This window comes from Phaseolus vulgaris, chromosome 2 (genome assembly GCF_051622355.1).
Source record: "Phaseolus vulgaris cultivar YP4 chromosome 2, ASM5162235v1, whole genome shotgun sequence".
NCBI classification, from domain to species: domain Eukaryota; kingdom Viridiplantae; phylum Streptophyta; class Magnoliopsida; order Fabales; family Fabaceae; genus Phaseolus; species Phaseolus vulgaris.
Genome location: NC_143499.1, coordinates 49,278,748 through 49,297,543, shown reverse-complemented (window position 1 = coordinate 49,297,543; position 18,796 = coordinate 49,278,748). Strand labels below are relative to the sequence as shown.

The 18,796-nt window shown below is 31.0% G+C and overlaps 3 protein-coding genes across 5 annotated transcripts; all 3 read right to left on the bottom strand.

The window, feature by feature from the left end:
* Nucleotides 1-183: 183 nt before the first annotated feature.
* LOC137809840 (vacuolar iron transporter 1-like) lies at nucleotides 184-2,101 on the bottom strand. The gene is made up of 4 exons (XM_090299439.1): nucleotides 1,784-2,101; nucleotides 1,613-1,698; nucleotides 1,162-1,276; nucleotides 184-731 (listed from the first exon to the last, which is right to left on the bottom strand). The coding sequence occupies exons 1-4, from the start codon at nucleotides 2,026-2,028 to the stop codon at nucleotides 434-436; spliced, it is 744 nt and encodes a 247-aa protein (XP_090155565.1). The 5' UTR covers nucleotides 2,029-2,101; the 3' UTR covers nucleotides 184-433.
* A 5,846-nt stretch (nucleotides 2,102-7,947) lies between these two features.
* Nucleotides 7,948-11,169, bottom strand: HSFA8 (heat shock transcription factor A8). Of its 2 annotated transcripts, XR_011081307.2 has the most exons (3): nucleotides 10,785-11,169; nucleotides 8,542-9,630; nucleotides 7,948-8,367 (listed from the first exon to the last, which is right to left on the bottom strand). XR_011081307.2 is itself a non-coding variant. In XM_068615233.2 (2 exons), the coding sequence occupies exons 1-2, from the start codon at nucleotides 11,001-11,003 to the stop codon at nucleotides 8,767-8,769; spliced, it is 1,083 nt and encodes a 360-aa protein (XP_068471334.2). In that variant the 5' UTR covers nucleotides 11,004-11,149; the 3' UTR covers nucleotides 8,450-8,766. The 2 variants fall into 2 exon arrangements, 1 of the variants encoding a protein (XP_068471334.2); XM_068615233.2 differs by lacking the exon at nucleotides 7,948-8,367 and having other exon boundaries at nucleotides 8,450-9,630; nucleotides 10,785-11,149.
* Nucleotides 11,170-14,259: 3,090 nt separating this feature from the next.
* LOC137812969 (Tetratricopeptide repeat (TPR)-like superfamily protein) lies at nucleotides 14,260-18,420 on the bottom strand. 2 transcript variants are annotated; one of them, XM_068615232.2, is made up of 4 exons: nucleotides 15,982-18,420; nucleotides 15,397-15,454; nucleotides 14,763-14,850; nucleotides 14,260-14,670 (listed from the first exon to the last, which is right to left on the bottom strand). In XM_068615232.2, the coding sequence occupies exon 1, from the start codon at nucleotides 18,351-18,353 to the stop codon at nucleotides 16,299-16,301; it is 2,055 nt and encodes a 684-aa protein (XP_068471333.2). In that variant the 5' UTR covers nucleotides 18,354-18,420; the 3' UTR covers nucleotides 14,260-14,670; nucleotides 14,763-14,850; nucleotides 15,397-15,454; nucleotides 15,982-16,298. The 2 variants fall into 2 exon arrangements, with proteins under 2 accessions (XP_068471333.2, XP_090155367.1); XM_090299241.1 differs by lacking the exon at nucleotides 14,260-14,670 and having other exon boundaries at nucleotides 14,762-14,850; nucleotides 15,982-18,378.
* Between the last annotated feature and the right edge of the window lie 376 nt (nucleotides 18,421-18,796).

The following is an 18,796-nucleotide window of genomic DNA, read 5'->3' as shown; positions in this document are numbered from 1 at the left end:
CAAATTAAAAAATTTCAGTATCATTATTCTATTTTATTTTATTTTTTTTAATTTTAATTTAGTTAAATCAATTTTACAATCCTTGTCAATATATCATTCCCCTTCTTTCAAAACAACAAGATGAACTAGTGAAAGAGGAAGAGGAGATGCTTATACTTTACAACACGTGATGGTTATGCCAGATGCAACAATATAACATGTAATATTTAACTCATTAAATTTAAAAACACGATATGTTGTTGAACAGAGAGGAATATTGAATTATACACCTAAGAGAGAGAAATGAGATGCAAGGAGATACTTTCACACCAAAACACAATGAAAGAGGTTGTGTTTGCATGGAATGTAAGGCAGAAAAAGGTAAAAAAAGTAACAGATAATAGCACAGAGGAGCTGAAGAAAGAAAAGTTGTTGGAAGAAACTTGGTTGGCATCTATGGATTGAAAGCCTTTGCCATACCAAAAGCAGCTGCAGAGGCGATGGCACCGATGAGAGCTGTTTCCAAAGCACTCCTGAAGGGTTTATTGCCAGTGAAGTGACCCTTGGCATAACCAAAAAGCAGCAGTGCAAACATGGTAACCACAACTGAGAACAGAACTGCTTCTGATGCTTTCGGAATGAAGATGTAAGGAGCAAGAGGAACAAGACCACCTATTACATAAGCACTCGCAATTGTCATTGCACTGTGCAATGCTCTCCTTGGATCTGGCTTCTCTAGTCCCAGCTCAAACCTGTTACAACCACTTCAATTCTTCAACACTAACATTTCCAATGTACAATGATACATTTAAAAACAATCAACATTTGGAAATCTTTGTCTCTATAAACAATAAACAGTAATCTTTCTATTGTCTTTGTCTATAAAATGTAATAACTACAAACATTTGCTTTGGAAGAATATACTTTAACATTTTTGTGATTGGTGCTTGGAGCCAATGGTATGTATAAGGTCTGTTTTATTCCCTAGGATCTCATCCTCTTGAGAGGAGTAGTTGGCTTGTGTGTGTTGGCAAGTTTCTGTATACGGGTTGAGATATCCCTGAAATATCTCTTTTAATTCATTTGTTTTTTGCCGATTAAAAAAAAAAACTAAAAATGATTTATTCACAAAAATGTCAAGTTAATGTATAATATAAAAAAATTTATAAAAAAAAAACTTACTTCATCATGAAATCAAGCCATGCTTGAGGGTTTTTTCTGAGAGCATTCACCACAGGTGTATATTCATGTGCCTCTACTCCATACTCAGCTAGTATTTCTGCTACCTCTGCTGCTTCTGTTTTTTTCACAAAACCCCCACATTTATCACCACGTGCATTACTACATTTATATTTTTATATATTGTAAAATTAATCAATTAAATTGTTGAATTTGATGATGTTACTTAAATGATAATGATTATGATTATGTATACTCAGTTTTCTATATATTATTTAAAAAACAATATCTACATAGTTACATGATAAATTTTAAATACTTTTGAAATTTTATGAAATTTCGAATATAAAATTCAACTGTAACATTAATTAAACGTATACGTTTATATATCTATTATAAAATATAGAATATATAAAAAAAAATATAATATAATTATAAAAAAAAAAAAAAAAACCAGTTTCTGGAACGGCGATGATTTCTTCTTGCTCCCTTTTCAATTCTCTGGCGTAGTGATCGGCTTCACTTTTCGCTGCCAAATAACTGCACAATGCGACGAAGAAAATTTTCTGAGGAATCTCAAACGATACTTGAGAGTTGTGAGTGTGAAGAGTTTGGTGAAACGTACCCGCCGAGACCCATGGAGATGGCGCCGGCGGCGACTTCAGCTATGCCGGCAGTGAGGACGACGGCGGAGGTGGCATTGGTGCCGGAGAGGCCGGCGGCGAGAGCGAAGGGGACAGTGAGGCCGTCGGAAACGCCGATGATGATGTCGCGAACGACTTCGCCGGCGGTGAAGTGGTTCTCGGTGTGGAGATTGAGAAGGCTCTGTTTCTCAGCGTCCAGGCTTAGTCTGTGTTCGGTGGCTGCCATTGCTGCGAACCTGAAAGCCTTCAAAATGCAACTGAATTACGGAATGTGGCGTCGCAATCCAAACAGAGCCTTAGTGTAGTGTTCGGCACAAGCACTGTCCCTGTAACTTCGTTTTATAGTCCGTTTCTTTTTTTCTGAATATTTTTAAATCGATTAAAATATGATTTTTTTTATCTTTTTCTTTTTCATTTTTGCATGCTTTTTATTCTTCTTCTGAATCTGTCAGATTAAATGTCACATCAAGTATTGATGTTTGTTAAAAATAATATTATTACTGTAAAATTTATATTATCAACACAATAATATAATTAATAAAAGATCAGGGTGAGACCTTTTAATTTCAAAGAATCAGCTAAAATAAATAAGGATAAAGCATAATTTTAATTTAATGTGATTTTCTTTTTTTTAGCTCTTACATAACAAATTTAATACAAAAATAAAATTTATATTTAGTTGGGTTCGTAAAATAATATTTTGTGAAAAATCAATAATTATTAGAAAAAATAGTATACAAATTATTTTTGTCTCAAACAGTATAACATGGGTACAAAGTTGAGAATAATACGTTTGAAATTAAACCTAAAGAGAATACATGATTAAGACACGTTCTTATAACGTACATTTTAGATTATAAAAGGTAAATATTTAATAGTTTTAACTATTTTTAATATTATCATTTTTAATTGTATCATGATTTAACTAAATTTAATAATAACAATTAACTTTTATGTAGTTTACTTAATAAACTTTATACGTTATTCAAATAACTGCTTTGAAATATGAAGTAGCAAATGTTTAATTAATTTAGTTTCATAAATTCAATAATTAACTTACATGGTAATACCAAAATATTATTTTCATTAATATTTTTCCTTTACAGTGTAAAAAATTTAAAGCAATAATTTGTTGTATATGAACAATTTTATGCAGAATGCTCTAATAGTAAATTTTATTAAGCAAATTTTTTAATTTAAAACAATTTTTTGAATAACTTATTCTTACAAAGACTTACAAACAATTAACTTCTTCTCCTCCGTTCGGTTCCTCAGTTTCTCAATGATAACTTGAACTTTCAATTACTGAATCAGCTAATTTGAACTTTGTTACGTGTGTTTGAGTTTGTTCTACTCTCAAGTGAGTGTGTGTACCCGTAAGAGGTTTTGATGATAAAGTCATAATCAGTTTATTTGATTATTAGATAAAAAAAATATTTTACTTACTGTTACATAGATCACTTATTTAAAATAGTTGTGGTTGAACTTTAACTTTTTACACCTTACATTTATTAAATATATTTTTAATATTTTGAACCTATTTATTAGACTTGATATAGAATTATTTTATTATATTATTTATTTATATTATTTTAACTTTCAAACGATCATTTAGTCTCCCAATCTAATCTAATCAATACACAACTCATTAGATTAACTTAACAAATCATTAGTGTATTATTAATTGAATATTCTTTACATTTGCTTTATTTTTATATTCTCTTTACCATTTAAGTGATAACATTCAATTCACAGCTATATTATAAAAAAATATATGCTTTTTTGTTCTTAATTAAAAGATAGTTTTTAAGTATTTAATTTTTTTCCTTTTTCAAGCAGTATTTTATTTATTGTTTTAGATCTTAACTGTTTATAATAAACATGTAAATGAAAAAAAAAGGCTTCACCAAACAATAGATTTTATATGATTAATAAATTAAACTGATTTTTTTTTAAAAATGTAGCAACCCACTTTTATTAGTGAACAGAACGAGTAAATGCGATGTTAGAGACAGTGCCATTTGTTGGATTCTAGAGACACGTGTCATCTTAAGATTGGTTGAGAAAAATGACTTGGTTGGTGTGTGCTCCGTAAGAATGGTAATGGATATAATTGTACGGCATTCATTTCCATATGACAACTTTTACCTTATCATGGTTAAATATATTTTTTCACGTCTCTATATAATTTAGATAAAATTGTTATTTAAAGATTTATGCTAATTTTGTATTAATATTTATTCATTATAAGTTTTCATTTTTATGTATGTTTATATAATTAAGATAAAATAATTATTTTTAAGGTTTATTTTATTTTTTTTAGATTTTTTATATCATTATCTGACATCGAAATATCATATAATTTAGATAAAATTGTTATTTTTAATGTTTATTTTGAATTTTTCTTATTAATATTTTTTATTATTATTTTGTAACTTATTTTTATTGTTATTTTATATATTTTTTATCATTATTATATGTACTTTTTTTTATTTATGTTTAGATAAAAATGTTACTCTTAATCTTATCCTATCTTCTTCGTATTAATATTTGTGTTATTGTCATCTAATATAAATTAAATTATTATTATTTATGGATACATTATTTTTATATCCATAATTAGTCTATAACATAACATTTACACTTACATATTTTAAAGACAAATATTTACATGAATAACAAAATAATATTAATTTAATTCTAAATTTTGCTTTTAATATAAAAAATATGTTTTTTTGAAAAAATACATTAATAACAAACATGTCTTATCAAATATTAACACTTATTTATCGCATGAATCTTATTTACATTTGAACTATTTAATGTTTTAATTTATGTGATTAGATCATCACTAAAATTAAATATTTAATAAGATTACATATTTAACATTTTGTCACAAAAACTAATACTACCAGAGTGTGTCTAAACATACACATATGTCTCATACCTCCTAATTATCTCACTTTATCATTATCACCATATGCATATCATACATTAATAATATATCTCATATAAATATATAATTAGTCTAATTCATATATACATTCTCACAAACTCATCACTTCAACAAGATCATATTGTTTGAATGATCTTTCTTCCCACAATGGAAATCAAATTTCCTTGCTTGAGGGATCATTCATTGCTTAAGTAAGTTTCATTTAAATAATAAAATTCAAAATAATATGAACTAGATATTCCATATATAAAATATTAGACTAAAAGGATTATAAGTTATAATTGTTCAGTTTCTTGAGGACTAAGATGCAAAGAAGAAACTAAAAAAAAATATTTTAACAGTTTTTGAAAATAATAAATTTTAACTAATAAAAAAGATGATAGAAAGAATATATTAAAATGTGTTACTAGCAATTATTTACAGATTCTTCTCTACCATTCTTTTATGTTGAAAGATAGTTTTTCTTCTCAACTACTGTGTGGTTAGTGTTTTATACACTGCTAAAATAAATTAATTTCTACTACAATCAGTTCTTTTTTATTTTAATGAATAAGTTTTAAAATTATATACATATACTATAAAAAAAATTGTAAAAGTATCAACCCACCCATTTTGTCATCCTTTTTTTTATTTTATCCTCACAAGTTTATTTATTTAGTTTATTTTTGTAAGGACTTGTAAAACTTAAAAAAAAAAACAGTAGTAAGTAATATTTAAAATTATTGGTCTAACATGAAAGTTTTTATAATTTTTTTAAAATTATTAAAATAATTTTAATACAAAGAAGATCGTTAACTGTATTTTTATTTTCCCCAATTTTATGCATTCATGTAATTAAAGTTATTAGATGATATAAAAATATTCAATATATTCCTATTAAATTTTAAAGAATGTAAACCATATTCTTTAGAAGAGCTGTTATCTTAAAATTTCCGAAAGTGGTGTGATAGCAGTCTACCCATTGGTCAATACTGAAAAGATAATTCTCTACCATTCCTTTTTTTGTATCTCAAATTCTCCATCAAACACATGTTTATACCTACTTACTATTCAATATGATTTATTTGTAGTTTTATTTTTTTTAGTTAGAATATTGATAATTGTTTTGAAATTATTTTTTTTTATAAGATAAGTTTTTTTTGCACATTTTATTTAAATTTTTATTTTTTATTCAAATATTCGTGGGTTTATGGTAATGCCATTAGTTTGTGTATTTTCATGTTGTCATCAGTCTACATTGGCCTTTTCCTTCCATCCACCACAAGGTAAAATGTTGACAATTTAAAAATTAGATGAAAAAATTGTATAAAGAAAATAGTTGACATGATAAAATTTAAGAAATTATGATAGTTGAAATACAATACATTCAATTAAGCCTTTCAAAATAGTTACAATACCATGAATAAGAAAGTAATATTAGTAAACTAGAATCAGAAAATAAAGTTAAAGGTAGTAAATCAAAGCTTGAATTGTTGTTGGAAGATGTGCTTAAATTTACTATCTCATAATATATTAATGATGGCATTTTTAAAGAGAAATATTGGTGGAGGATAAAAATATATTTTTTCCACATGAAATAAAGCGTGATTGTTTTTCCACAATGTATGCCATCTTTTGAATTTGTTTCTCAGTTGAATACACGATATTAGATTATTTTTAATAAACAATTTTTAATTTATTTAAAATAATACTTTGTATAGGAAATATAAGTTAGACATCTTAATTCGATATAGTAAATATAAGAATAGTTGGAATATAGTATTTTTTTTAAAATAACTAATATATACTAGAGAGAGAGAAGAAAAAACTGAATTATTCATTAAACTAATATATTAAAGAAAAATAAAAGATGTAAGTAAAAGTTTTTAAATTAAAATTGATATTGAAGAAACTTAATTTCTTTGTAGGGTTGTGGATTGTCTAACCAAAAGGCTAATTAGTGACATGAATGAGGGTTGTTTCTTCCTCTATCCCTTTGAAGATCTCTTTTCAGAATATATTATGTAAAAACTATTCCAGAAAACACATTCCATCCATAACGTATTATCCACATTCCAGAAATTCTTTCTTGAATATACGTATAAATTCCAGAAATGAGTGTTCTGAAAAATTCTGAAAAACTAATACAGAAATCATTTAAAAAGGGATAGCATCGTCTTTTTAGATATTAATAGGTGCAGGAAGAACTTTGAGGGGTGCAGGAAGAAGCACGCTCTCGATTGAGTTACCAGTGATCATAAGCTTAATGTTGGATTGGAATGACACACCCAAAAGAACAGTGTACTTGCTCTTCAAACTATTCATCACCCATCTTTTATGCCCCTTTTTATAATTATTTTTCTTAAAACATCGGTAGTAATTAAAAATAGTATTATGTCACAATTAAAATTGTTTAGTGAAAATTCAAGATAATTTACAAATTCATTTCAAAATAATAATAATATTATCTTAAAAGTAATTTCAATTATAATGTCATTTATATATATAAGGTTTATTATAAATTTTAAGTATATACAAATAAACTTTGATCTATGCAAAATAGAGTAAAATACTATAAAAGAATTCATTCATATATTGGTACGAAAATTACTTTTCAGTATTTTATAAATAAAGAAAAAGTCACTTTAAACCCAAAACATATTTTATCTAGGTATTTTAACCACAGTATATGTTATAAATTTAAGATTTAAGCATTAAGAGACCTTATTAAAATATGTTAATATAATATAATATAATATAATATAAAATATAAAATTTTAAATAAAATAATGGATCATAGGTTAGACCTTCTTACATTTTAACAATCTTGCATTAAAAACACCTATTTCTACCAACAAGTAAATGCTCATAACATCCTACATCAAAGAAAGTTGCATAAAGGTAATTAATACATTACAATAAAATTTTAAAAAATAAATCAATTAAGAAGTCATAAGATAACTATTCTCCTATTGTTGTTTACATAATATTGTAAAATAGATATTCATTTATTTGTTTTTCCTTACATGGATGCCCGTTAAGTCACCAACAACTAAACATTCGAAATATTATGGCTTTTATTATTAATTAGTTCAATAGTAATTTATACAAAAAATGAAGACATATTTATTCCTGTTTCATAATAACTACAGTTTTAATATTTAAAAACATATTTGAAACTTATATAAATAATGCATTGATAGAGTAAAATTGTTTTAAAAAATAACATAGTTATTATTTTAATCTAGTGTTGATTAAGGAAAAGAGGTAATAGCTCACGAAGTAATGTTCTTTTCGAGAATTTCTCGTTTCCTAGACTCGTGATGAATTTATATGTACCCATGAAGCACCCAAAAATGTTTTGAAGTTAATAAAGCAAAAAAATGATGTCGTACCATGACGTCCCTTTTTGTGGGGGCAACAAAATCTCTTGGCCGCCATATCAAACACAAACATGAGTTCAGAGGCACGAGAACTCCAAGAGAGAGAAGGAAAAGAGCATGTCACAAGCACTGGCTTCTGCAATAAAATAAAATGCAGAAGTAGAATGCTTGCCAATAATATGCAAAAAATAAAGGTAGCCGCACTACCAGACATCTCCCATTCTCATATGTATCAGGATGGCAAAACCTGTCCACCAGGAAAATCAGAATTAGTTTTCAGATACAAATTGAATCTTAAGAACAGCACCATATCAACAGAACCTTCAAAGTTTAAGAATATGTTTAAGCATTCTATCAAAGAACACACAAAAAATTAACATGTATATTTAGCATCTCAACAGATGAATGAGAGCAGGCTTACACGGATTGGAGATGAGGATTTCTAGCAACAAAGATGGGAGAGAAAATAATTGCGACTTAATACTATAATATAATTATGGTGCGAAGTAATTTGTGAAGACAGCCCAGCTGAAAAATATCTTATGGTCATTATTGCTTCCATCCCTATATATTGTTAGTTTCAGAAACAAAAACTCCATTAGCTCACAGTATGAGATTCCAAACTTTGGCGCCTCCAAATTCCCTCTCATTCTCGAGTTCTCTCCATCTCTACAATCATCGATTCAAAAGCTCGAGAATTTTCATCAGGAATATCTGATATTGTCGGTTCAATTTCCATTCCACTATCCGTGTGCCCCTCACTTTCTTTACTAGAATCTTCAATGTTTCCCAGGAAAGAACTGCCTAGAAAAAGCTGTTCCCATGAACCGTCATCAGGTAAATCTGGTAGGAGAAATGGAGAATGACTTTCTAATGGACACAGTTTTTCATCCAGAAGCACTTTCATGAAGTCAGCACTAATGCACAAGTCTTTTAGCCCATCTGCAGAGAGCTCGGGTTCTTTTTCGAAAGCAGGAGATAGAGGAACTACAGGCTTGAGTTTTTCACTTACAGGAGGCTTATACTTTATTATCATCCCATCAGAAGCAATTGGCTTGTCATCTTGTTTATCTTGATCTAATATATTCCATGATTCAGACAAACGCCAATTATTTTCCTTGGGATGAAGCAATTGAACCAGGAACCCAGGGCTTTGCACCACCATGACTAAGAATGATAACATCTGTTGCTGATGCTTTTCCATTCCTTGAAGGCGATCACTCAGGAGCAGCAAATTGCTCTCAGCAGATTCCTGGTGTTGCCTGAGTTTGACCAACTCCTGGGTAAGCGAATTTTTATCAGATTTGAGATTCTCAACTTCTTTCCAAAGGCCATGTTCCGGTGCCTCTTGGGGTGGTTCATCACAATTGTCATTCAGAGGCAATGCTTTTTGTTGATCTGCAATGTGTGGATGTTTTCTTCTGCGTATATTCTTCAACAATTGCTTTTGATTCCTAACAAAGTTTTCATTGGCAAATTCCCAGCAATCTGTATCAATTTTCCTGAAACCCTGATAGATATTTCAGTTACCAATTAGTTGCAGTTAAAAGACTCTCCTCAACCTTAACAAATGACAAGATATAAAGGAACAAACAGATAGAGGCACCAAACACGCATATCAATATAAACAAGCATATCAATGTAAACAAGCATATCAATGTAAACAAGCATATCAATATATAAGCAAGCATATCAATATAAACAAGCCATACTCCTTAGATGTTGTAGCTTCTGTTATTTAAGATGCTTTTAATTTATCAGTCAACAAGAAGCCCGCCCCAAACACTAGGTTGTTAGGGAATAATGAGGCCAATTCAGAAATTAACAACTAACTAGGTATAAAGTCACTCAGAATTTAACAACTAACTAGGTATAAAGTCAATAACAAGGGAACCAAACAGAATTTGTTTTCTAATTCTCCAAATTGATAGTGTGTTCGGCTATCCATTGCAATTATCAAAATCTACATTCAACCTGCAAGACAGAAATCTTTGTTTCTCTTCTTCATGCTATAGAATGAGTGAACATTAGTTTGCATAAGCAACTAATAGATATCCAAACCAAACATGCTTTTAATTTGCATAAGCAACCTTGATATCGCTTTCAAAAACATTGGTTCAAGCTAAAATGTAAGTGCCAATACATACTTTGGAGGCAACCAAATCCAAATTGAGTTTACTGGACAAAAGTAACTTGTATGAACAGTATGAACACTATTCTAAGATGCAAGGTCAAAAAGAATAAATAATCAAATAAAAGGAACAGTATGAACACTACTCCAAAATAATACTTAAGTACAGAACAAACTATTGAGCGGATAAACCTCATGCCATCAAACACCAATTTATTTTGCATCTAGTTGTGCACAAGTTCAAAGACTCACTCAACAGATAGGGTTTTCAAGTGCATGCAAGAATTATATACATCAAACAGCGAGTCTCTGCATCACAACCATAACCTAATTCTTGTAACACCGCCAACAATTTCAAAACACTATAGAAATTGCAGCCAATTTATGAATCACACAATCAGATGAAAAACGAATTATAAACATACCAAATAATAATTTATTTATTTATTTATTTATCTTCAGATAACTAAGAGAAACAAAAAAACTAAGAAACAGAATTCTGAACCGAAGAAGAGAGAGTGAAATAGACGAACATAAATATTGAGTTGTCTAATAAAACTGGAGAAATTGTTGTGTTTGAAATAGGTAGGAAGCAGCGTGACGGAGAATTGAGTGGTGTTGGAGATGACGAAACTGTCACCGGCGTCGCTCCAACGGATAACGGAGTCCGTGCTCCGGTCTTCCACCATATCGTAACATTTTTTCAAGAACGGAGGAACCGAAGCGGAACCGTTTTCGTTCGATTTCACCATCGCGAATACAACAAAGAAGAAGAGAAGAGAAGAGTGAGAAAAGGAAACTGAAGAGACAAGTTCAAAGTTGTAAACTACAAATGAAATGAAATGAAATTTCCATGCGGCTCCTTATGTACCGTCATAGCACTTTCCAACCTTTTTCTTTTTTGGGGGTTTTCGAATCAAACCAGACTTCAGATATTTTATATAAATATAAATTAAAAAATAATATTGGTATATCTTTTTCATCAAGTTTTGTCCTTTTTATTATAGTTTATTTTACTATTCCAATATTTTAATTTATTTTGGTTTGGTTCGGTTAAACACTCCGTACGATGTCGTTTCTGTATTACTTGCACAAGGAGTTATCCTTCTCCGTCCAACTCAAAAGGTTGAATTACATAAGTTTCATTTTTTAAAATTATATAAAAATGTGTAAGTCACTGAAATTATAAACAAGTAATTTGAAAATGAACTGTGCTCAAACTTCATGGACAAAATTTACATATTGTATAATTTTATCACAGATATAGTTAGTTTTGTCTAATTAAATTTGAAACTTTATTTTTAAATTGTACTTTTTTATTAAAAACTCTATATTTTCAATGTGAAATTTTGAATTAAAAATCTACTAATAATACAATATGTAAGTGTTGTTATGTCAAAATAAAGTTATTTTCAATAGGGTTTGTTCAGAAAACAGAATGACATCATTTATAAAAAAAATTGTGTTAGGTCAAGACTTTTTTTAGCAGGGTTTCATTTATTTTATGACTGCTATGAAGATTTTTCTAATATGTTTAGATTCAAAGTTATTTAATTCTAGATGTGCTATAAGTTAGATTTGATTTGTTCTACAGCATTGTTCAAACTATTATTTTAACATTTTTTGTTTATTATTAGAAAATTTTATTATTTTGATTTATACTTATGTTTTTTGTTAAATTATTCTGAATTATGTAAATTTTATGATCAAGCATATTACTTATTTTGTGAATGATTTATGATTTAGCTGAATAATAAATTAATTTTCTTTGCTTCTTGAGAAAAAGTTAGCTAATTAATTAATATTGGTGAGAGCAAGAACAAGTTAATGATGTAATAAATTTGTTCACCCACACGGTCAAATTTAATTTTTTTAGGTCATACAAATATGACATTTGTTGTCAAATTCATTGATGACCAGATTGAATGGTTTAATTCAACCATTCAAGTCATTATAAAAAGTTCAACCAATTAAATCATGAAATTGTTATTTTCTATTTTGTTTTTGTTTATGTTACCTATTTTTTTTATTCCTTATCATTTGTTTAATCAATTGAAAAAATTAAAGACATAATAATTTATTTATTTTGTGAGTGATTTGAATCTTTAAATAATTAATTTTACTAATTTGTAAATAAAAATGTTTACAGCTTACTATTTCACGCATTCATTTTAACATCTTATTTAATATTAGACAAGGTAAGTTCCATACTGATATTTTTTTAAATCATTGGCTTCTCTTTTAATAAAACCCACACAAAATTTAGTAATAAAAATATTTTAAAAAGAATATGTCAAAAATATTTTATTTATCTGTAGTCAGATCAACAGGCAAGTCAAGTCCACATTATTTTTTCTGACATACACATTATTCAGTTTGTTGTTTAGTTTATTTTGACCTATAATAAGAACAGGAAAAGGTTAATGAAAAATAGGTAATGTAGACATGTTTTTATTGTGTGATGAGTTGGGTTTGACTACTACCAATAGTGAGTAGTTGTGTTGTTGGAATTTATACCTTTGGCTCTATGATGTTTTTAAGTCTAGGACTAACTTTCCCTGCACCAGATAAATTGTAACATATGTACGGTACAAAAAATGTTTTAATTTTCTGAATAATTATATTCGAAACACAAATAAACAGTTCTGAATATGAACTTCTGAATATAAATTGACGTCAAAATCTGAAAACCTTTTTTTTTTAGATGCGAAAATTCGAAAAAGGTAAAAAAACAATTTGGGATTTTTAAAAAAATGATTACAGGAAGAATTAGCCTAAGTCTAGTTAGCAAATCACATATGAGTATGAAATTCTTTTTCACATTATACCTCCATCTAGGGATGGCAAAGCGGGGCGGGCCGTGCAGGCCGGCCCGCGACCCGCAGGTAAAAAACGTGAAGCGGGATGACCTTTTCAACCCGTTAACCCGCATTAGCCCGCAATCTGCGCGGGTCAGTAGCGGGGCGGGGCGGGCTGGCCCGCAAACCCGCAAGAAAAAAATATTTGCACTTAGTAGCAGCAGGGCAACCTAAACTGGATCATGTCAATTAAATCGATTTCAAACACGATAAATGAGCAAGACATCAGTCAGAAAAGGAAAAGTAAGCAGAGGGTATTTTAGAAGTTACCCATGACCAAACCTTCAATTGAGCCAAAAGTTATCTTATTTTTATTATATTATTTTTATGAAAAATTAATTAATAAATTGTCATTGTTTTAATATTTGCAGATGACGGGAAAAATTATAATTATGAAAAAATTGATGAAGGTTCTACTAAGGTGGCATCCAATGTTATTGAAAAGGAAGAATGTCAATAATGTTTATGTTTAATGTTTTTGAATTAATGTTTATGTTTAATGTTTTGGAATTAGGTATTTTTAATGTTTTGGTAGTGGAAGAATAGTGATATTTGATATTTATCTTAATGTTTAATGTTTTGATGTTTGACTATATTTGAAAAGGAAGGGAAAAAAATTAGTTTTGATAATAACAAATATATAGGTTTAATTTGACAATTTTTTAATAACAAAATGTAAAAAAATAAATATTTAATTTAAAAAAAAAGAACGTGGGCTGGCCCGCAAACCTGCCGGCCAACTCTTATGCAGGACGGGTAGGGAATTCTAGCCCGCAATAACTTTGCGGGACGGGCCAATGCGGGGCGGGCTGGCCCGCTTTGCCATTCCTACCTCCTTCACTACTATTAATATTGATATTTTAATATTCAAACTTGTTTTTTTAACTTTATTCTTTATTGTTTTAATTGGCAAATTATTTGCTTAATAATTTTTTTTATGAAATTTAAATGTAATTCTTTTTAATGATGTACTATGTTAACCTAAAATATGAAGTGATTTTAAGAAGCAGCATAACCGTGTCACCTTTGTTCAGCTAAGTGTGAACAGAAGTTGACCTCCCTCCACATTTGGAGATTGAACCATTTTTCAAAGAGCTTCTTCTAGCAAAGATCTGTAGCAGTGTGCAATCACAAGTGGGTACCATCAACATAGAAAAAAAAAAGATTTAGACTATAACACAGAGCGAACGATAATACATCTCCAGACGAGATACCGTTCCACAAACAGCTTGATACAGAAAGAATAAGTAAAATGCTGGCAGCAAAAGAACTAGCTAAACCATGAGCATTTTGGAAAAGCATTAATGGATGCCCTCAAACAGAATAAAAGGAGAAATTGGATTTTCTCATGAATGTGAAGGTCAAAATTCAGCACCTCCTATGCACGTAAAGTTTATGTGGTTATGTAGAACAGATTGACAGCCATATACATTCCCTCTGAACTGAATTTGATCTTGCAGAAACAACCTCTCTGCATGCTGGAATAAAGTGAAATATTTGAACCTCCATGGGGCATCAAATGGTTATAACCTTGTGCATTATTAGACTTGCACCTTTATTCCTAGAAATGAAGAGGAAATTTCTTTCATGAGATTATTGACCCAAGAACTATGAATGAGAAGCTATTCATGGAATCTAAACACCAAGATTTACCTTCTGAGTCTCTGACCCTTAAATCTGCAACCTCCATGATCACCAGAGAAATGAGGGGTTCTTATCTACCGAGATTTGGATATTTGATCTGGTTTAACGTTAAGGACTAAAGATTAGGGGAAATACTCTGGAATCACCAAAGGATGAAATACTGTTTAATTTATGCACTCAAGAACTACAGACAGTTATAAAAGAATTACAAATTCCTTCATTTTTCATTTTTTTTTTCTTGACAACAATACAGAACAATCTAAAGCAGCTTTTTACCATAATTTCCCAACTCTGCTGAAAAGTATAAACAAATAGGAGCCTGGTGAATGCTTAAAGTTTTATTGATCTAAACTCAAGCTGGAAAAATCTGAATCCATAAGCTAGCTAGCAAATTGGTAGAATGCTGATTTCCTTCAGAAAAATACTTCTATCTCTTGTAGATTTTCACAGAGAAAATTCATTATTCTTATTTTGCCGATTAATTCAGAAGAACTAGCAAGCAATTGCATAATTTAAATATTCTGTTTTCCTTAATTTTCATATTATATCCATGGAATATTTGATATTTATGTAACTAACTAATAAAGGAAAAGCATAAATAATTCATTAAAATAATACTTGTAAAATGCATTAAAAAGGATACTTGAAGAATGTTATCTTGTGTCAGGCAGAAAAGATTGGTGTCGTTCAGCAAGCTGCGTCTGGAAAGAAAAAGGGAAAAAACAAGAAAATTCGTGGTCACGTTTATAGACGCCAAGAAAGGATAATTAAGAAGTCAATGAACATGATAATCAGATACTCAATAAGGCTACCCATGTACTTCCATCAGAGATACGAAAGAAGTTGAATGCATTTTGCTCTGTTCATAAGTCTTGGTGCTCTTTAAAGAAAAGTATGGAAGAGAAACAGAAGACATAATCTCTAAGAACTCTTTACTGAATTGTAACTAAAAAAAAAGCCCAAGCTTAAAAAATTAATCGTCTTGAATCCTGGTACTAATTTAGTTCCCTGTAATCTACAATGGAAGTATAAGGGCACAGGGAAAGACAATGAGCGCTGTTAACACTCATCAATGACCTACACAACTCAAATGCGTGTCTTTTATATCTGTTTATTAACTTTTCTTGTTGAATTGATTATGTAGGAAGTCAAATAGGTAATGAAATACATAAAAACAGGACCTTCTGCTGAACCCAACAGAAATTTGTAAAAGTAATTGAACACTCACAATGATGTTTAAGGTAGGCAATCAGTACTCAATTTAAAATGCTTGCATGAAATTGGACAATGTGTAATCAGAAACCCAATTCCCAAGCAATCTCTTGAAAAAGCTGAGAGCACACAGGCCTTATCTCAAAAGCAATTTTGATGGCATGACTTCTATGGCTTGGCAACCAACTTCTTAACCCATTTTTTGCCTTGATTACAGTCTATCCTTTTTACACTGATTTTGTAGCATTTTTAATCCACGTCTCAGTTTAGTACTGTTTATGCAGCTATAATGTCGACATGCTTGGTTTCCCCTTTCTAGTCATAGTTGCTATTTCACCAATAATCTCCACATGAACAAGACCCATTCCTAAAATGGTGAAATCGGCTATTATCCCTTACAATGATTTCCCTGCCAACAATCTTTGCCATAAATTTAATTGCAGTGTGGCAATCCACGCACACCCGGATGTTCTTTATTACACGGATGGTAGTACCAGCAGTAGTGCTAATGATGCCAAATGCTATCGCAAGTCTCTCACTGTGGGTGCGTAACAGGTTGCGTTTATGTTCCTCATCAACATCATGGAGCACCTCCTTTGTGTCAAGGACATAACCTTCTTTCTCCATCTGTTCCAACAAAATATTCAACGCCTCATTTATTTTGTCATAATACGGATGTGATTCATCTCCCGCCAGAAAAGTGTGTACTTTGTTTCCAACCTCAATCCAGCTGCACCCAGGAGTCTTCTTCAAGCCCTTTTTCCTCATGTGGACTCTCAATTTTGCAGCATCTCTCCATCTTTGGGCAGCTGAATAGATGTTTGACATCATAACATACGCCCCCATGTTCTCAGGGTCAACCAAAAGTATTTTGTCAACAACCTTTTCAGCCAATTCAATATTCTTATGAGCCCTACAAGCAGCTAACAATGCAGACCACACACTTCCCGTTGGTTCCACTGCCATCTTAGAAATAAAGTCATAGGCTTCCTCCAATCTTCCAGCTCTACCAAGAAGGTCCGCAACAGCAGCATAGTGCTCCAGGCCAGGAGCAATACCAAATTCCGATTGCATACTGTTAAAATACTTCCATCCTTCATCCACCAACCCAGAATGATTACAGGCAGTTAAAACACCAATAAATGACACATAACAGGGCTTCACTCCATCAACTAACATCATCTCAAACAAGGAAACTGCATCAAGGGCATGCCCGTGCATCGCACAACCCATAATGATGGCAGTCCAAGAAACCATGTCACGCTCACGCATCTCTATTCTGTCAAAAATATACCTAGCCATCTTAATATTACCACATTTGGCATACATGTCCACCAAAGAGCTAGCTATAAACTTGTTACCATCAAACCCAAGTCTAATTATATATCCGTGAAGTTGCTTCCCCAAGTTCAATGCTGTCAAGTGAGCACAAGCCGGTACAACACTCGAGAACGAAACCTGCATCGGCTTCACCTTCTCCGTCAACATCAGACGAAAGAACCCGAGCCCCTGGTCAAATCTCCCATTCTGCACACAGCCAGCAATGATGGAGTTCCACGAAATGGCGTCTCGATTGGACAAGAGGTAAAAGGCACGAACCGAGAGCTCCACATGAGTACATTTCGCATACATATCAATCAAACTACTTCCAATAAAAACATCCTTGTCAAACCCGTGTCTAACGGCATAGCCATGAATTTCCTTTCCTTTGATAACGTCAACATGCTCCGCAAAAATAGGAAGAACGCTAGACAGAGTAAAGGAATCAGGCCTCAAGTTTTGCCTCCCCATTTCCCTAACCATGTCCAACGCCTCTTCATACATCCCATTCTGCGCATTCCCAGCAATAACAGTGTTCCACGAAACAACATCCCTCACAGGCATTCTGTCAAACACCTTTCTAACACAGTCAATTTTCACAGCAAAATTATTATTATTATCACTTTTACTATTATTATAATTGTTATGGTGTTGGAGCGTTTGGGGAAATTGGTCGAACACGTTGTGAGGGTGGAATTTGGAGTAGACGTTCATCAACGCGTTGGCGGTGTACAGATCGAAGTGGAAGCCGAGGCGAATGGCGGAAGCGTGGAGCGACTTAGCGAGAGGAAAGTGTTTGAGAAGCGCGGAGGCTTTGAGGAGGGAAGGGAAGACGTGGCGGTGGGGGCAGACCCCGGAAGCGCGCATGAGGTTGAAGGCGGCAAGGGAGTGACGGAGGAGGCCGTGAGCGACGTAGCATTTGATGATGCAGAGCCATGCGAGGGAGTGAGAATGCGGCGTTGCTCTGGCCTTCACGATTTGCGCGTGGAGCTGTTTGGCTTGGCACGTTGAAACCACCGTGTTTGGGTACCGGAGGATTCTTCTCGTCACACTCTTGGTGGAACTCATGGAAGCCTTCGGTTTTGCCGGGGAGTTTCACATTTAAAAACTCTCTTAACTACACTGAATTTGTTGTATAGATTATATTTTTTTTTATAGGATAAAGATATTTTTACACTCCACTTTATACCAACAGCAAAATATTAATATTTACAATAAAAAAAATTAAAAAAAATCTTTAATATAAACAAAATAAAAAATATTAAAATAATTTTTAAAATTAAAAAAATTATAAATAATTAAAATATTAATATTTATTGGATGTAAGTGGAGTATGGATGTCAAAAAATCATTTTTGATTTTTATATTCACTAGATTAATCTTACCTGAGTTTTCGGAATATTATCTAAATTTATTAGAATATGATCATGATTTATAAAGAGTTTTTATAATTATTATTATTGTCATTTATTGAATGTTTTAAATGTATTTTGATATGGTTAGTGGATCAT